The sequence below is a fragment of the Chiloscyllium punctatum genome, chromosome 7 (genome assembly GCF_047496795.1).
Source record: "Chiloscyllium punctatum isolate Juve2018m chromosome 7, sChiPun1.3, whole genome shotgun sequence".
Taxonomy (NCBI): domain Eukaryota; kingdom Metazoa; phylum Chordata; class Chondrichthyes; order Orectolobiformes; family Hemiscylliidae; genus Chiloscyllium; species Chiloscyllium punctatum.
This window is the reverse complement of record NC_092745.1, coordinates 105,934,615-105,949,865: the sequence shown is the minus strand read 5'-3', so window position 1 is coordinate 105,949,865 and position 15,251 is coordinate 105,934,615. Positions and strand designations below refer to the sequence as shown.

The 15,251-nt window shown below is 36.1% G+C and overlaps 1 protein-coding gene across 21 annotated transcripts in view; it reads left to right on the top strand.

Annotated features, from left to right (window-relative positions):
* Nucleotides 1–15,251, top strand: part of ptprfa (protein tyrosine phosphatase receptor type Fa) — a 440,327-nt gene that overhangs the window by 238,066 nt on the left and 187,010 nt on the right. For 12 of the 21 annotated variants that reach the window (XM_072574526.1, XM_072574516.1, XM_072574531.1 and 9 more), the window contains exon 6: nucleotides 11,797–11,907. In XM_072574526.1, the coding sequence (XP_072430627.1) occupies nucleotides 11,797–11,907 (111 nt within the window). Of the gene's footprint in view, nucleotides 1–3,573; nucleotides 3,592–11,796; nucleotides 11,908–15,251 lie in introns of all 21 variants that reach the window. The other 9 variants (XM_072574533.1, XM_072574527.1, XM_072574525.1 and 6 more) reach the window with 1 other exon arrangement.

Sequence of the window (15,251 nt, the reverse complement as noted above, 5' to 3'; positions counted from 1 at the left end):
TACATCGTGTAGCAGTCAGGCTGTGGAAATCTGCCTAATTTCCCCCTTACACCTGATTGTTGCTTCAGACAGAGAAGGGAATGAATATAATGGGACATTGTATTCTCTTAAAAGAAGTTACCAGTATAGGGCATAGAAAGTACTGAGTTTTTAAAACAATGCTTAATCTGACCAATGATAGAATGATCTTCAAAACGAGACAATGGGTTTTCTTTTACAGAGAGTCGTTCTATGTGCAGATGATTTTTTAAAAACGTTTTGCAACTTAGGGGAGGGTAAGTTAGCGATTGATGAATTGTGATCTGAATTTTAATTACTACAAGTAAGATGCTGATCTGTTTACTTCACTTAATTCTATTAAAATCTCTTTTCAGCTAACTGGCCTTCAGAAATTTGGCCTATTTCATTATTCTTTGGCACAAGCTTTTTTGATATTTTGTTAATTCATATACCACATGTTTTAACAAAAGAGTCTCTTGGTTATTCTGTGTGCCAACTTGATTCTCACAGGTGTATCCTGAGTCACATTTTTTTTTCAAGCAGTAGATAAACATTCACCAACCTTTGCTTGGTAGTATAGAATTTTGTTATGACTGAAAAGAAAGATGTTGCCACAACTTTTCATCGTGCACTCATCTGGACAAATGTAAGAACGACAAATTTCAAACAGTCACAATAATGTTTACTACTGGAGAAAAAATTGTTTTCTCCCTGGCAATATCTCAGCCATTCACAGTCAACTTGCCTACCAGGCAGTACCTTTTGTCCCTGGGGTAGAACTTGTTGTGATTGTTTGAACTTCGGCATTAAGAGTATAAGTAGGCCATTCAGCCTTATGAGGTTGCTCTTCACTCCAATACGATCATGGCTGACCCATTGTGGCCATGGGTTGAATTTAGTGGGCCTGCCCAGACCTAACTGAATAGTGGAGAAGGGATATTAATTGGGCAGGAGGCAAAAATTCAGTTTTGTGACACAGTTAAAATTTTGCTGTTAAGTTCTCAGTGCCTTTAAGGTAGGTCATCTTAGGGAACCCATTTTGCATTCATAATGGTAAAAGGTAAAGTCACCATAGTCCTACTTTCTCTTTAGAAAGAAATGTTTGGTGGTGGTTTAACCTGAGAGTCTCCATGTTTGTTCACAAATGTATATGTCATGTACCTGGTGAGGTAAACTTTCTGAAAGCTTCAGTAAGCACAAGCTTCATTTAGTTGGCTCCTTCATAAACAAGGTAGAAAAGCAGGAGGCTGAAAGAAAACAGAAAACCAGGCTGCATCAGGAGGTGGAGAAGTCAACGTTTCAGGTATAACCCATGGCAATTCTTTTAGCAAACGCTTACAGTACAAGGGATGAACCTCTCCATGCTGATCAGCTTATGAGAGAAGTCTTAGTCATATGCCGTTTGGATTGTTGTTATTGTTGTTAAATGCTTACAGCATTAGGGGTGAAGTCTGACTGAACCAACAAATCTGACCAAGTGAGGCAGCCACACTAGCTGATGCTGGCATCTTTCGACCAGGGAGGCAAGCAAGTATAAAGTCAAAAAAAGGGTGGAATTAAAGGCAACTTTTTGAAGTTGCTGTTGTCCCATGCAATCCTTTGATGAAAAGCGATCAAATGTGAACCTTCTCCTACATGTGAGGTTAGTGATGATAGTGTGTGAGTTGCTGACTTCCTTTTTCATTTTAAGTGTAAACCTTGGCGGATGAATGAGAGGCAATAATACTGTGATGCCAATACTAGCAGCACTGGTAGCTGTAATGAAGTAACAGGCATTAATTGCACATGAAGCATCTGATGGAGATGCCTGGCACCCAATCTCCTGTGTGGCAGTACTCTACAGTGGCAACTTTATAATGCTAACTCATACTCATAGGAAAATGAAGCATTCAATAGACAGTGGTATACACACACAGTGCAATAGGTCATTCGTTCCCATATATCATTGGAGCCAGGTTCTCTTGGCCCGTCCATGCGTGCTGACCTCGTCAATCACACACTTCCAGGCTACTTTTGTTATTCTGGATGGTCTGTAGTTGATACTCATAGGGAAAAAAATACTCTTCTTTTCTGAACAGCCTTGAGGAGAATCTCTAGGGAGGCATCACTAAACTGTGTTGCTGCCTTGTTATTGAGATCTGCAGGGGTAGGTGAGGTGATGAACAGAGTTTAAGTAATGTTCCTGGATTGTGAAATGCTGTCAGATTATTTTTGAAATATGGCTCTTGAATGTTGAAATCTAAAATACCCTATAAAATTTAGTGTTTTACCCATTAATGAATATATAATGACCTGAGAAGAATGCACTCATACTGGAAAACTGACTTTTTTCAGAAAATGAAAATTCTGTCTCTTAATTCCATTTTCCTGCCTGTCTCCCAAAACCCTTGGCTCTGTTGATAATCAAAAAATCTAACTCAGCCTTGAGTAGATCAACCAGCCTCTACTATTTTCCTTGAAAGAGAACTCCCAACCATTAATGACCTTCTGAGAAGAAATGTCTCCTCATCAGTAGGAATTGCTGTAAGCTGTGAATTCTTTATTGTGTGATTTGCATGTGTATTTTAATCTCTTATTTATTGCTGTGGCACCTAATTCATCTTTTTCCCAATTTTTAGAAATTTTAACATTTTGTCAGGCTCTATAAATTTTCTAATTTACAACTCATAACAACCTATCCTCATGGATCTTTATAGATTGAATGAATGTGGGGTATTATGACTATATTATCAAAACCATCAGATTTTATTAGACTTCAGCTTAATATAACAAAGGCCAAGAAGGGTAAAGAACATACAGTACAAATATTGACTGGACCACATGGGGAAGTTGTGTTTGTTTGTGTCTTCGTGTTTGTCCTGGTACGTGCAAGATGAAAAGCTTTGGCAACATAGCTCCCTTTGCAACAATGTTTGCCAAGCTCTTATGTTAACTCCTTACCTGTCAATAGTTTTAAGAAGTCTCACATGGCATGGTGTGTCGTATTTAATTCTGTTTTCTGTCTCTCAGTTGAACTTCTCAGAATCCTTTGGTAAGTGCTTGGTGTTCAGACTGCAATATGCGTAAAAGCAGTGGTGCATGCCATTCTTCTACTAACAGCCATACCCTTGCCGTGCCTAATATGTAGCTGTGTGTCACAGCACAACAAAACTCACATAATAAACCATGAGCAAATAACACACCCTACTTGCTGTCCAGGAAAGAAATTTAAAATTTGATGCAATGTTGTTGTCTAAATAAAAAGGATGAAATGACCTTTACCCTAATATCACATTGGCAACACTGTGCTGTCTGTGTGATTTACTCGCTGAAGACTGATTGTTAACCCAGAACTTGGATAAGCCCAGGCACTTACATGGATGCTGCACTGCTGAAGACAGCTTTACTAACCTTCCTAAGAAATTGCTCTGATTTGTTACTTTGCATCAGCCTTTTCTATCGCTTAAAAAGAAATATATATTATATATAATAATCTAATTCTTTCCTGTTTCTTTTGGTTTTCTTTTTTTGTTTCTTTCTCTCCTGTACTAATGCTTCTCTTTAATCTTATTTGCATTCAAATTACCTCACCAGGTGGTACACCAATCAGAGGTAAGAATGCTGAACGTGCTCAGAATCATCGTCCTCGCTCCATTTCTCCTTTCCTCCAACGTTCTCATTTCCTAGCATTCTCTTGGCCTCAACACTTTGCTTTTTGCCCATGTTTCCGTTTCTCTCATACTCAAACCAATGGTTCATCTGTTTAAACTTCTCAGTGTATCGAGTGTTTATATCTACTTTTTTTAAACACAAAATAACCACACATGGTCATTTGTCAGAACCGCTTGATCACCTGGATCAAATCTAATGAACTCATGTTTCTATTTTCGAACTGTGCTTGAATCTGGTTCTAATGTGTAGGAATTGAATGTCTCCAGGAGTACTGACCCTTAAGGTTCTGAAAGTTAGTATTGATCAGAACTGCTGCAAAATCTATGTTCTTGAATCACAGCGTCATAAAAAAATCAGTACTCTAATTGGCTAATATAATTATATCACACTCTGGTTTGCAAGCTATATTCATTTGATTGACTTATATATCATAGTTTATGGTCATTTTAATTGCAAAGAAAAGTTTGAAAATTGGTAAGGTGACTTTACACACCAGTTTTGAAATTAAAATAACTTAATTTCCCACATCATTTGTGTCACCTCAAAATAAATCTGTAATTTGTATCAACGTATAATTACAAATCAAATTTGTAGTCTAAGTAAAAGATGTTCTTACACTTACTTGGCCTCTTTCAATAATGGTGAATGACAGTTTTCAAAGAGAGTCAACACTAATAATCTGCCATTTGCATCACTAAGTAGGTAAAATCACTTGAAATGTTTTCAGATTCTGAATTTGTTTGTCTAGAATATTCTGCAATCAATTTGAAATAGGCACAAGTCAGCAGTTTAAAAAATATAGTGATAATAATGCATTTCCTCATTTATGGCTTTACATCTTCATGGTTCAACAATCAACCAATTTAGCTGTTCCAAACATTCAAAATGTGATAAAACTGATGGCAATCACCTGATCAAAATGCAGATTCTCTAAATGAGAAGCTGATAGGTTTATTTTAGTTTCTTGGATTTGAAATGTGTGGGCCTGATTTAACAGTGTATGTGAATAGTTTTTGAATGACTTAACATCATACCCCCTATGGATAGTATTATTTTAAATTTGACACTTCCATTTTTTTTGCACACTTTAATTTCCCCCACCCTGTTCAGCAATTCTCATAGCCCCTTGACGATCTAATTTTATCTACTAGGGTTGTGAAAACTTTTAAGTGGCTATGTGAATTGTAAGATTGTAAATTTCCTGATGATTCTTTCTAGTTAAGCTCTTTCAATCCTATTCACAGAATTATCCAGCAGTTTCACATGCCTTTGCTGATCAGTTTCTGTATTTACTTTTTAATGGCTGTGGTTTCAATATTGCTGTTATTGCCTATTTCATGCATTCAAATTTCCCCCTTTTTCTCTTATACTTTCTTCTGAGAAGCAATAAATATATTTTTCTCTTCCCAATTCATACAACTTTTAACGCTTAAAGTGAACCCACTCATGTCAGTTCAAACTATCCCAACTTGAACTTCCAATCAGGTTAGCCCTAAAACCTTCACATTGTTACACCTGTAAACCTGAGTTAGATATTTCTCTTCCCTTGAGCCCCAAATTCATGTCTCAATTCCAAAATTTCTGTGACAAATTCCCTCTTCGTGTCCATTTTTTCTCCCTGTTATTTCAGGTTCTTTACAAAGTTCAGATGTAGTAGGAAAGGAAGTGTAACATTCTTGATAATAAATTGAATAAAAGGTGGGAGGTCGATAAATTTTTTTTCCAAACCACAAGGATGTAAACAGTGGTGTGCTCTGTAGTATCAGTGTTTGAACCATTGCTTTAATAAACATATAACGGATCCATTAGTATTCTTCAGTAATTTGATCTGTTGAAATATAAAATTTATGACATAAATAAGTAAGTTTGATTAACTGTGAGGAACACTGCAGAATCTGGAGATTTGAATAATACACTGAAAAGTCAGAAGACAATAAAATCTAATGTACAGAAATATGAAGTGAATCATTTTGGAGGGAAAGTAAAAAAACAAGTTTACACTATCCAGTACATTTTTTGACTGGAGTAAAGAAGACATCAAGATTTGGATTTGGAAGTCTTTAGAAGTTAGAGGAAAGGTTCATGTACATGTCAAAAGAAGAATATTGAATCCCATGTTTTACAACTAAGCTGCATAAAGCAAAAAGCAAAAAGCAAATGAACTATGCAAAACCTCTGTAAATTAATGATTAGGCCTCAGTTAGGATATTGTGACTAGGAATGCCAAGGCTATGGAGGGGACACAAAAGAAAATTGCTAAATTGGTGATGAGAGTTTTAACTTAAGCAAAGAGACTTCTCAGAATTCAGGGCTGTCTTAATAAAAAGAGGCAGGGGTGCTAAGGGAAGGTTTGATAAAGGTTTTCAGAGTAATTACAGATTTCTAAAATTGTAAATATGGCAAAACTGTCTTCACTGCCAACTAGCAGATACAAATGAGTAATGATCAAACAAACAATAGGAGATCTTTTTGCAGCAGGTCATTAGAACATTGGACATACTTCTCCCACCAGTGGTAAAGTACAATCTGTTTCAATAGTTTTAACTTTAGAAGCAGATTAATCTTTGAAAAAATAGAATTTTGAAAGAATAAAGGATAGTAGATAACTTTCAGAGTGCAGTGAGACAAAGGGCTGAGGTTTGTAATATCATGTTGTAATATTTACTTCTTCTACCCCACCACCCAACTTCTTAACCCCCTCAACTCAGCTAGTCGGGTCATACTGAGGTTTCTGCCATATTTTTAACCTGCATTAGACATTTGCTTCTCCATTGTTACTTGGGCTTTGTTGATTTTCTTTTAAGGATGTGTTGATTCTAATACACTATTTAATTAGATATTTGAACTGTATCAAATCTCACCTTTCTCCAATTTTCAAAGCTTGTAGATCATTATTTTTGACTGTCTTTGTTTACTTGCTGCTCAAAGTGATTTAGTTTTTCTAGTGTTCACATGCCTTTAGATAGGCTACTGGCTCGGTTTGTTCACACATTTGAAATGCATACAACATTGTATCTGATGCCATGGAATCACTTACACTTTAGCTCAGGGTTTTATTAAATTATAGGGTGACCCTCACTTTGCCAACTGCCACAAGGGCTACTGGTTAAACTGAATATGCAATCTATGAGGATGTTGTAATACATTGTTTTATTTCTGTATTGGGGTCAAGCACTACTGCTCTGTCTCCTGGCGACATTAAACAGTCTAGGCACTGGAACCATTCAATCCATTGACTGCACTTTCTTAATAAAATCAAATGTTATTTCAATTAAATCATCCATTTCATTAAATCATACTAAAATATTTCTCATTTGAATTTTAATGAAGGAATTAATGTGCTTTACATGTTATCATGTTTAAATTAAGTATAGCAAAATTATTTTTAAAAGACAATTGTAGTGATGGAATTGTCATATAATGACCCAAGCCTTTTTCTGTACTGTTAAGTAAGTTATTTTCAATCTAAATAGAACTATAAAGCCCTTGACTATAAAAGGTAAATTAAGTTTAACAGAATTCAAAGAGCAGGTTGTTGATTTAAGTTTGTGACATGGCTAGAGGTTACTAATGTGTTTAGAAATTGCAGTGTCTTCACATCGTAACCCTTATCAAGCTGTGTTTGTAAATAAATAAAAAAAGGATCAAATTATATTCTTTGGTTAAAGAAGTATATTCTTTAGAAATTTGGTTGTGAAAATATTTCTTTTATATGGGATATTGCACACCTAATGTAACATGGTAGTGTGAGCTGACCATAAAAGTATTGAACTTCTTATTTTGTGTTAAACAGGGATATGAAAAGAAATGAGCTGTTAATGTTAGTCTAGTACATTGATATTAGGGATTTTTGCTGCATAGTGAAACATGAACCTTTTTTCACTTATCTGGGGAAGTTTCTATTACCAGTGTTTCCTGGTAGTGAGGCCTGGACAGATCCACTTGTGTGTTGTTATTACCTGCATATGCACCAGATTTCAAAAATACCGAATGGTACTTCAGTGATATCAAATTAATTAATTATGGGATACAATACTGAACATTTTAGTGTTATTTATTTTTCTGTTCATACTGAACAAGGCATTAAAAAAGGGTTTTGGATGAATGTTATTGTTAATTATGTCCAATTGCTTCACTTTTACACTGTTATTTTTAGTCCAGTCAGAATTAAAGGAAGAAAGTCTCCTTTCTCTGCTGCCTTAGAAAGATCCTAAATGAAATAAGTTGAACATTGTTTGCCAAATTCAAGTTTGCTGTATTCACAGCTCAAACGTTGTATTCATTGGCACAAATCTGGCAGACTTTGGATGCAATTGGATAATTTGAAAATCATGATGAGGAGGTGCCGGTGTTGGACTGGGGTGGACAAATCACTCAACCCCAGGGTAACATAATTATGTCACAGATTTAACATAACATAAAACTGTTTGACTATAACCTGATGTTGTGTGATTTTAAATTGAAAAAGGCAGACTTGTCATTGGAGCAGTTTGGTGATGCATTAAACTGCCTCCAGATTTTAATGTGAGAATGCTTGATTCTGTTGACAGGTATTGATGGTGGAAAACACTGTCATACCTGGCACTTAGTATCCCTTGACAAGCAAAGAATGATTGCTTTAGTGAGACTACTCATTTTGATCTTTTCAGTATTACCTCTGCCTATAAATGATGTTTTATATATGTCCAAGGATGTAAGGCATGCTTCATTTTAACAATAAATGCATCGTTGAAGGTGTTCAGCAATGATTTAAACTTTTCCAAGTATGTCTCAAAACTCCAAAAGAAGTCTACATTAATGTAGTGTTACACTGACTGGATCATCAACAAATACATTATCTATTTGTTAAAGAATCAAAATTGATCCCAAATTTGATCTGAAGTGCCGTTCATATAGTATGCTACCTTCAGAATACTGTAGCTTCCTTCAAAATCTTTCAGTTATTCCAGCAGTTAATACATATTTTTGTAAGAGTTTAGGCTTAGAAATGCAATTAACCCTGAATATATTGAAATTTAATGTAAAGTCATGGTGATGTACAGCACAGACACACACCCTTTGGTCCAACCCCTACTGTCCTTATGCTGTTCTAGGGATTCACTCGATTCCAGCTGGGTGTACCTGACATATGCCTCCTTTTTCTCGACTAGAGCCTCAATTTCTCTATAGTCACCCAGTATTCGCTGCATCGTCAACCTTTCTCTTCACACTAACAAGAGCATACTGTCTTTGGACTCTCGTTATCTCATTTTTGAAGGCCTCCCACTTACGGCTGTCCCTTTGCTGCAAATAGCTGCACCCAATCAACTTGTGAAAGTTAGATTACCGCAGATTAGATTCCCTAAAATGTGGAAACAGACCCTTCAGCCCAACAAGTCCACATCAACCCTCCGATGATCAACCCATCCAGACCATCTTCCTCTGACTAATGCACCTAACACTATGGGCAATTTAGCATGATCAACCCATCTGACCTGGATTGGGGGAGGAAACTGGAACACCCGGAGGAAACCCACGCAGACACGGAGAGAACGTGCAAACTCCAAACAGACAGTCAACCGAGGCTGGAATCGAACCAGGTTCCTGGTGCTGTGAGGTAGCAGTGTTAACTACTGAGCCACCATGCCGCCCTAATACCATCTTGTCCAAAACCATCAAAATTGGCCTTCCTTCAATTTGCAACTTTATTTTCAGTATTATCTGATAGATCTTTCTGAATTTGGCTCTGACCTGCTAAATTTCAGTCCTTAGCTTTGTGCGTTTGTCAGCATTCTGTTGGTTACTAGCTCTGCCGTTTTGGACCTGTAGAATCATATTTTTCACCCTCTAATGAAACAAAACAATGTCTTAGTTCTAAAACACCTGCTAGAACATTTCATTTACACCCCAAGATCCATAAACAAGCTCAGACTTACTAAATGCAAATGGTCAGATGGATTTACCAGAAGTTTCTTCTTTGGGTTATCTTGAAGTTGCAATATGTTACAGTTATTACATCATGCAAGTCTAAATATGAATATTTCTGTGATCTAATCATAGAATTTTCAATATGTTATACTGTCAATGATTCAAATTTGGTAAGTTCCTGCTTCATGGTTCCACATTTATGTTTTTTCTGAAGTGTGCACTCACTTCAATAATTGATCTTAAATGTACCACTGTGTCGGAGCTAAAGCATCAATATAGCCACTTAACTGTCTAATAATTTTAACAATTTCTGTGTATCATTGGGGTGGAAATTGAATCATTAGGGTTGTATTCCAACAACATGCTTGGCTCCCCCCCCCCCCCCCCCCCCCCCCAAAAAAAAGTGGTTGGTACATAAGAGCTGAGCTAATTTGAGTTTGCACAGTCATCTGTGTTCTTGAATGGGAAGTTTGTCATTATTTGCCCATTCAAGTTTCACAAATAACTTGCAGTCAATCTAAATCCAGTATGGGATGTAAACAAAGTGCTGTGTGCCATGGTTTTATATTAATATCCTTACTAACAAAACAAAAGGAATAACTTGATTTTATTTTCTTTTACATCTGAAAGTAAGAAACATGACTGGGCTGAAATGACAATTTCTTTGCAAGACAGCACAAACCAAGATTTGATTTTCAGGACTTCAAATAGTGTTTCCATCAGCATTTTAAAACTAAACTAATCCTAAAATAAAACATTAGCTTTTTGATAAAGGATACATTGATATTCTTAAGCTTTGAAGCTTTTATAGGTGTATGGGTAGGGCAATAATAATCTGTTCATACCACCTAAGTTTTTTTTTATTTCAGTGGAGAGATTTTAAAATAGGAAGGTTGCAACCACCAGTGAGGAAGCTCTCTCACAACTGATGAGTGATCGGCTTTCTTCACTTGTTGCATAAGTCCTGTACTTCCCAAATCCTCAAAGTTGTCCCTGCATGGCCAGTTGGTCATATTCCATAAAACCTATATTGACTAATAAAATATATTTATAACTTGTCTCTTTAAATATAATAAAGCTAAGATATTGTTTTTACTAAGGGTAGAATAATTTGGTCATAAGGTTGATCTGAAATATAACCTACTAGAATGGAAATTCTTTTGTAGATTCAATGTTTGATCATTCCCTGAAAACCGATGTTCCAGTCAAATTGCAAACTCTACAGTCAGTATTTGCTTTATTATACTGTTGGGCTACATTTTCTTAAAATTTCAGAAGAAATTGGGCATTCTATTCAGTAAAGCAAGCCTGCATTTTGTGCATCAGTTTGTTTATACCTGTGATGTATAGATTAAATCATCCCATTTTGTGTAAAACAAACCTTGCCACCTGAATCTAAGTAAAATGTTTTCCTTAGTAAATTTTCACTGTGAAAACTTTACACTTTATGACCATCCAGCTTTATTGAAACTCTTGTTGTACATTATGTGAAATATGATGGCAGACAGAAAAATATAATTATCTGAATTACACGCAGTGTAAAGTTTCTTAGTTGAAACTTACTTAAAATAATATTGTTAACTCCCAAAATTCAGTTATAAGTTAAATACAAACTGTTGACTCTGAATTTCTCAATTGCTGGATGCAGCATATGGTTTACCATGCAGATTTTCTCATTGGCTGTTTAATAACTACAGTACTCTCCACATATTTTATGCAACTGCACAAATGTCCTGATGATTCACCATGCAAGGGTTGAAGTACAAGTCATCACATACACTATTTATGTGTAGAATAAGGAGTGAAACACTGTCAATGTTGTGTTAGAAAATATTCTTACATATTTATTAGTATGGAATTGTGAAGCTGGTTGAGGGTTAATATAGAAAGTAGAGTAGTGTTCCAAAATCGGATTAGTTCATGATTACTTAAATAGAATGTGTTCTTTTAAAATTGATTTTTAAACATACACCTTAGTGAAATCAATTTAGGAACAAAAGTAGTTTTGTTTAAACAGAAGATATTAGTCCAAGGGTGCTATAAATTATTAATTAATTTTTTTGTGTTTTCATTTTATTCCTGTACACTTTGGAAATAAAGGGGCAATATTTGCTTTTTGTTTTTAATGACAACCACATCCTTTTTCACCACATGAATTTCTCACATTTTCTGTATCTCAAAGTTGAATAACTTGTCATTGTGCCAGAAATAACCAGAGCTGTTTGTGTTTTTGTACAGGAGCCTTGCAAATTGAAAACAGTGAAGAATCTGACCAGGGCAAATATGAATGTGTATCAACTAACAGCGCTGGAACACGTTACTCTGCTCCAGCTAACTTATATGTCAGAGGTAGGAAGTGCACTTCTTCAACTTGTTCCATATTTCAGTATGCTGCTAAAAATGTCGAGGTTGTGAGAAAAATTTTATGAACTATTATTTCATTAAATTTATCCTTTTTCATGCTAATGATCAAATTATTTTTATGTTGAGAATTGACTCACCTTTTCAATATATGTAACCACACAGGGTATCATGAACATCTCCATCAAGCATCTGCAAAATTGGTTGCTTTGTGTCTTCTTCTAACCAATCAGAATATTGTTTTAAGTATTTAAAACAAAAGTTCAATGTTTCAGCTTTTGGTTTTTGTTTTTTGTTACTTTTCTGAGGTTTCTCTTTGTCAAAAGGAAATTTGAATGGTCACTTTATCAGGATACCAGACTTCTGTTTGTTCAATAATGTAAATGATAGGTAAATCCCATATGAAGCCTTTATCCCTTTCAAAGTCAGTGTTTAGTACCTCCACTAGAGATTCACTTGTGTTGTTATTTCACTTTTTCTAAGTGGGCCGTGCTAATTGATTACTTTTAATTCAACGAATTTATTCTTTTTTTGGTTAAAAATTTGTAAATTTCATTTTAAGTCTGTCATCATAAATGCTTTATCATATGTTCCATCTATATCATTGCAATCCTGGAAAACAATCAGATACTTGAACTTCAAGAACGTGGGATTTAACAACAGTAAGGAAATTGAAACAGTGATTTCAGACTGCTCATTGCTCTAAAAATGAAGCAGCAGTGGGCAAAATCTAGTATGAATTTGTCCTGTCCAATTCGAACAATTTTCAGAGTTCATCAGTTGTTCTTTATGATGCGGCGGTGCAGATTGTAGGTGCCAGAGTTCTCATGTGAGCAAACAGTAACTTAATACATGAATATCATAGTTATTTGATGTCTTAAAGATTATAACATGATTTCCTGACCTTAATTGCTGTATTTACTCCATTCTGTGAAGAGGATTTAGGCATTGCATTGCATTTATTTCTTCATGAGGTACTGAAAGGAATCGTACTCTATCTGCTGATAGAGGTGCAACAGACAGAAAGAATAAACAGAGTGCTGAAGAAAGTCAGCAAGTCTGGCAAAGTCTTTAGAGAGAGAAAGAGATTTAATGGTCAAATTCAATATGATTCTTCTTTGGAACTGAATAGGGAAGGAAAATGATAGTATTTTACGCTGATAAAAAAAGGCAAGTGGAAAAGATGGTGAAGGTGGCCAGAGCAAAAGATAAAGGAAGCGTTAATGAAGTAATATTACTTCTGTTTGTTCAATAATGTAAATGATAGGTAAATCCCATATGAAGCCTTTATCCCTTTCAAAGTCAGTGTTTAGTACCTCCACTAGAGATTCACTTGTGTTGTTATTTCACTTTTTCTAAGTGGGCCGTGCTAATTGATTACTTTTAATTCAACGAATTTATTCTTTTTTTGGTCCGGTTTCCTCCCACACTCCAAAGATGTGCAGGTCAGGTGAATTGGCCATGCTAAATTGCCCGTAGTGTTAGGTAAGGGGTAGATGTAGATGTAGGGGTATGGGTGGGTTACGCTTCGGCGGGGCGGTGCGGACTTGTTGGGCCGGAGGGCCTGTTTCCACACTGTAAGTAATCTAATCTAATATAGATACACAATAGGTGTTAATAGGAGGTGTAAATAGTATAAAATAGGGTCAGCTATGCTGAGAGCAAAACCATGGAAACAGGACACCTGATTAGGAGTGACAGGGAAGACACCAAAATGGAGGGCAATGTTCATAGTTTGAAATTGTTGAATTCCATTTTGAATCCAAAAGACTGGAACGTGCCTAAGCAGAAAAGTTTTATACCTACCAATACATCCTATTCTATAATCTAAAGTTTTCCTTTACGACGAATAGTTCTTTCTTTATCTTTTGCTTTGGCCACCATCACTATCAGTTCCCCTTGCTCTTCCTTCCCTTTTGCTGAAAGCATTAAAATTATAATTTTCTAGCTCGTTCCAGAGTGAAGAATAATCATATTGAAATGCTCTTTCTCTCCCCACAGACACTGCCAGACCTGCTGCGTTTCTCCCACATTTACAGAACTTTGCTTTCATAGGAGTAAACAGAGCTTCTCACCTCTCCTCCCTCCATCCCTAAATAGACTATTTTGCCTGTTGAAGAACATGAGGTGGATTTGCTTTTCCAAAGAGACAGTGACAAGAGTTGGATTTCACAACTAAAGAATGGGACTTCAGCTGTGTAATTACAGTCTAACTTAAGGAAGCACAGCAGCCCATTTGTGTACAGCAAACTGCTGAAAAAAGATAAATGATCAGCTAGTCTGTGTTAATTCTATTAATTGAGAGAATAAATAAGGGTTCTAGAACACCTGAAAACCTCCTCCTGAGAATTCAATCATGTCATAAAATCTTGTGCATTTTACCCAGCAGTGTTTCAGCGTAATTTGCAATGGTAATACCCTGAAACATGAACCTCATTCTATGTTAATGACCCAGATTTAGGTATACAGAAACAAACACAAATTGCTGGAAAAACTCAGCAGGTCTGGTAGCATATGTGGAGAGAAATCAAGAGTTAAAGTTTTAGGTCTGGTAACCCGAGGTGTACAGAACACAATTTCAAAATTTGCAAACAACACAGTACTTGGAAGTATGTGAAGAACACAGTGATGGGCTTCGGAGTATATAGGACAGTGGAGCATTTCTTGAGATTTACTGTTAAAAATATCATTAGTGCATTGTGTCAGGTTCACTATCAGTGCTTGGATAAATTCTTACTTGACATATACAATATTCAACTTTTGGTTCACATAACATAATCCAGTTGATTTAATGGACACTTCTTGGGCTCTTGTACTCTTTTTATGTTGCAGAAAAACAGTGTTTGCTATTATAAAATGGCTAGTTGAGTAAAATATAACCAATATTGAATTTCTTGTAATTAAACAAAATTGTCCTGCGACGGAAAACCTTTTTTTTGTTCTGCCGCTACATTCAGGTCCCTATGATGGGCAGAACAGTGGCTCAGTGCTTAGCAATGCTGCCTCACAGTGCCAGGGTCACAGGTTCGATTCCACCCTTGGGTGACTGTCTGTGTGGAGTTTGCACAATCTCCTGTGGGTTTCCTCCAGGTGCTCTGGTTTCTTCCCGTAATCCAAAGATGTGCAGGTTAGGTAGACTCACCATGCTAAATTGCCCAGTAATGTGCAGTCTAGGTGGATTAGCATAGGAAATGCAGAATTATAGGGTAATGGTTGTTGGTCTGGATGGGTGGTTTGCTGTTCGGAGAGTCGGTGTGGACTTGATGGGCCAAATGGCTGCTTCCACATTGTAGGGATTCTCTGATCATTTTATCCTCCCCTGACTTGATATA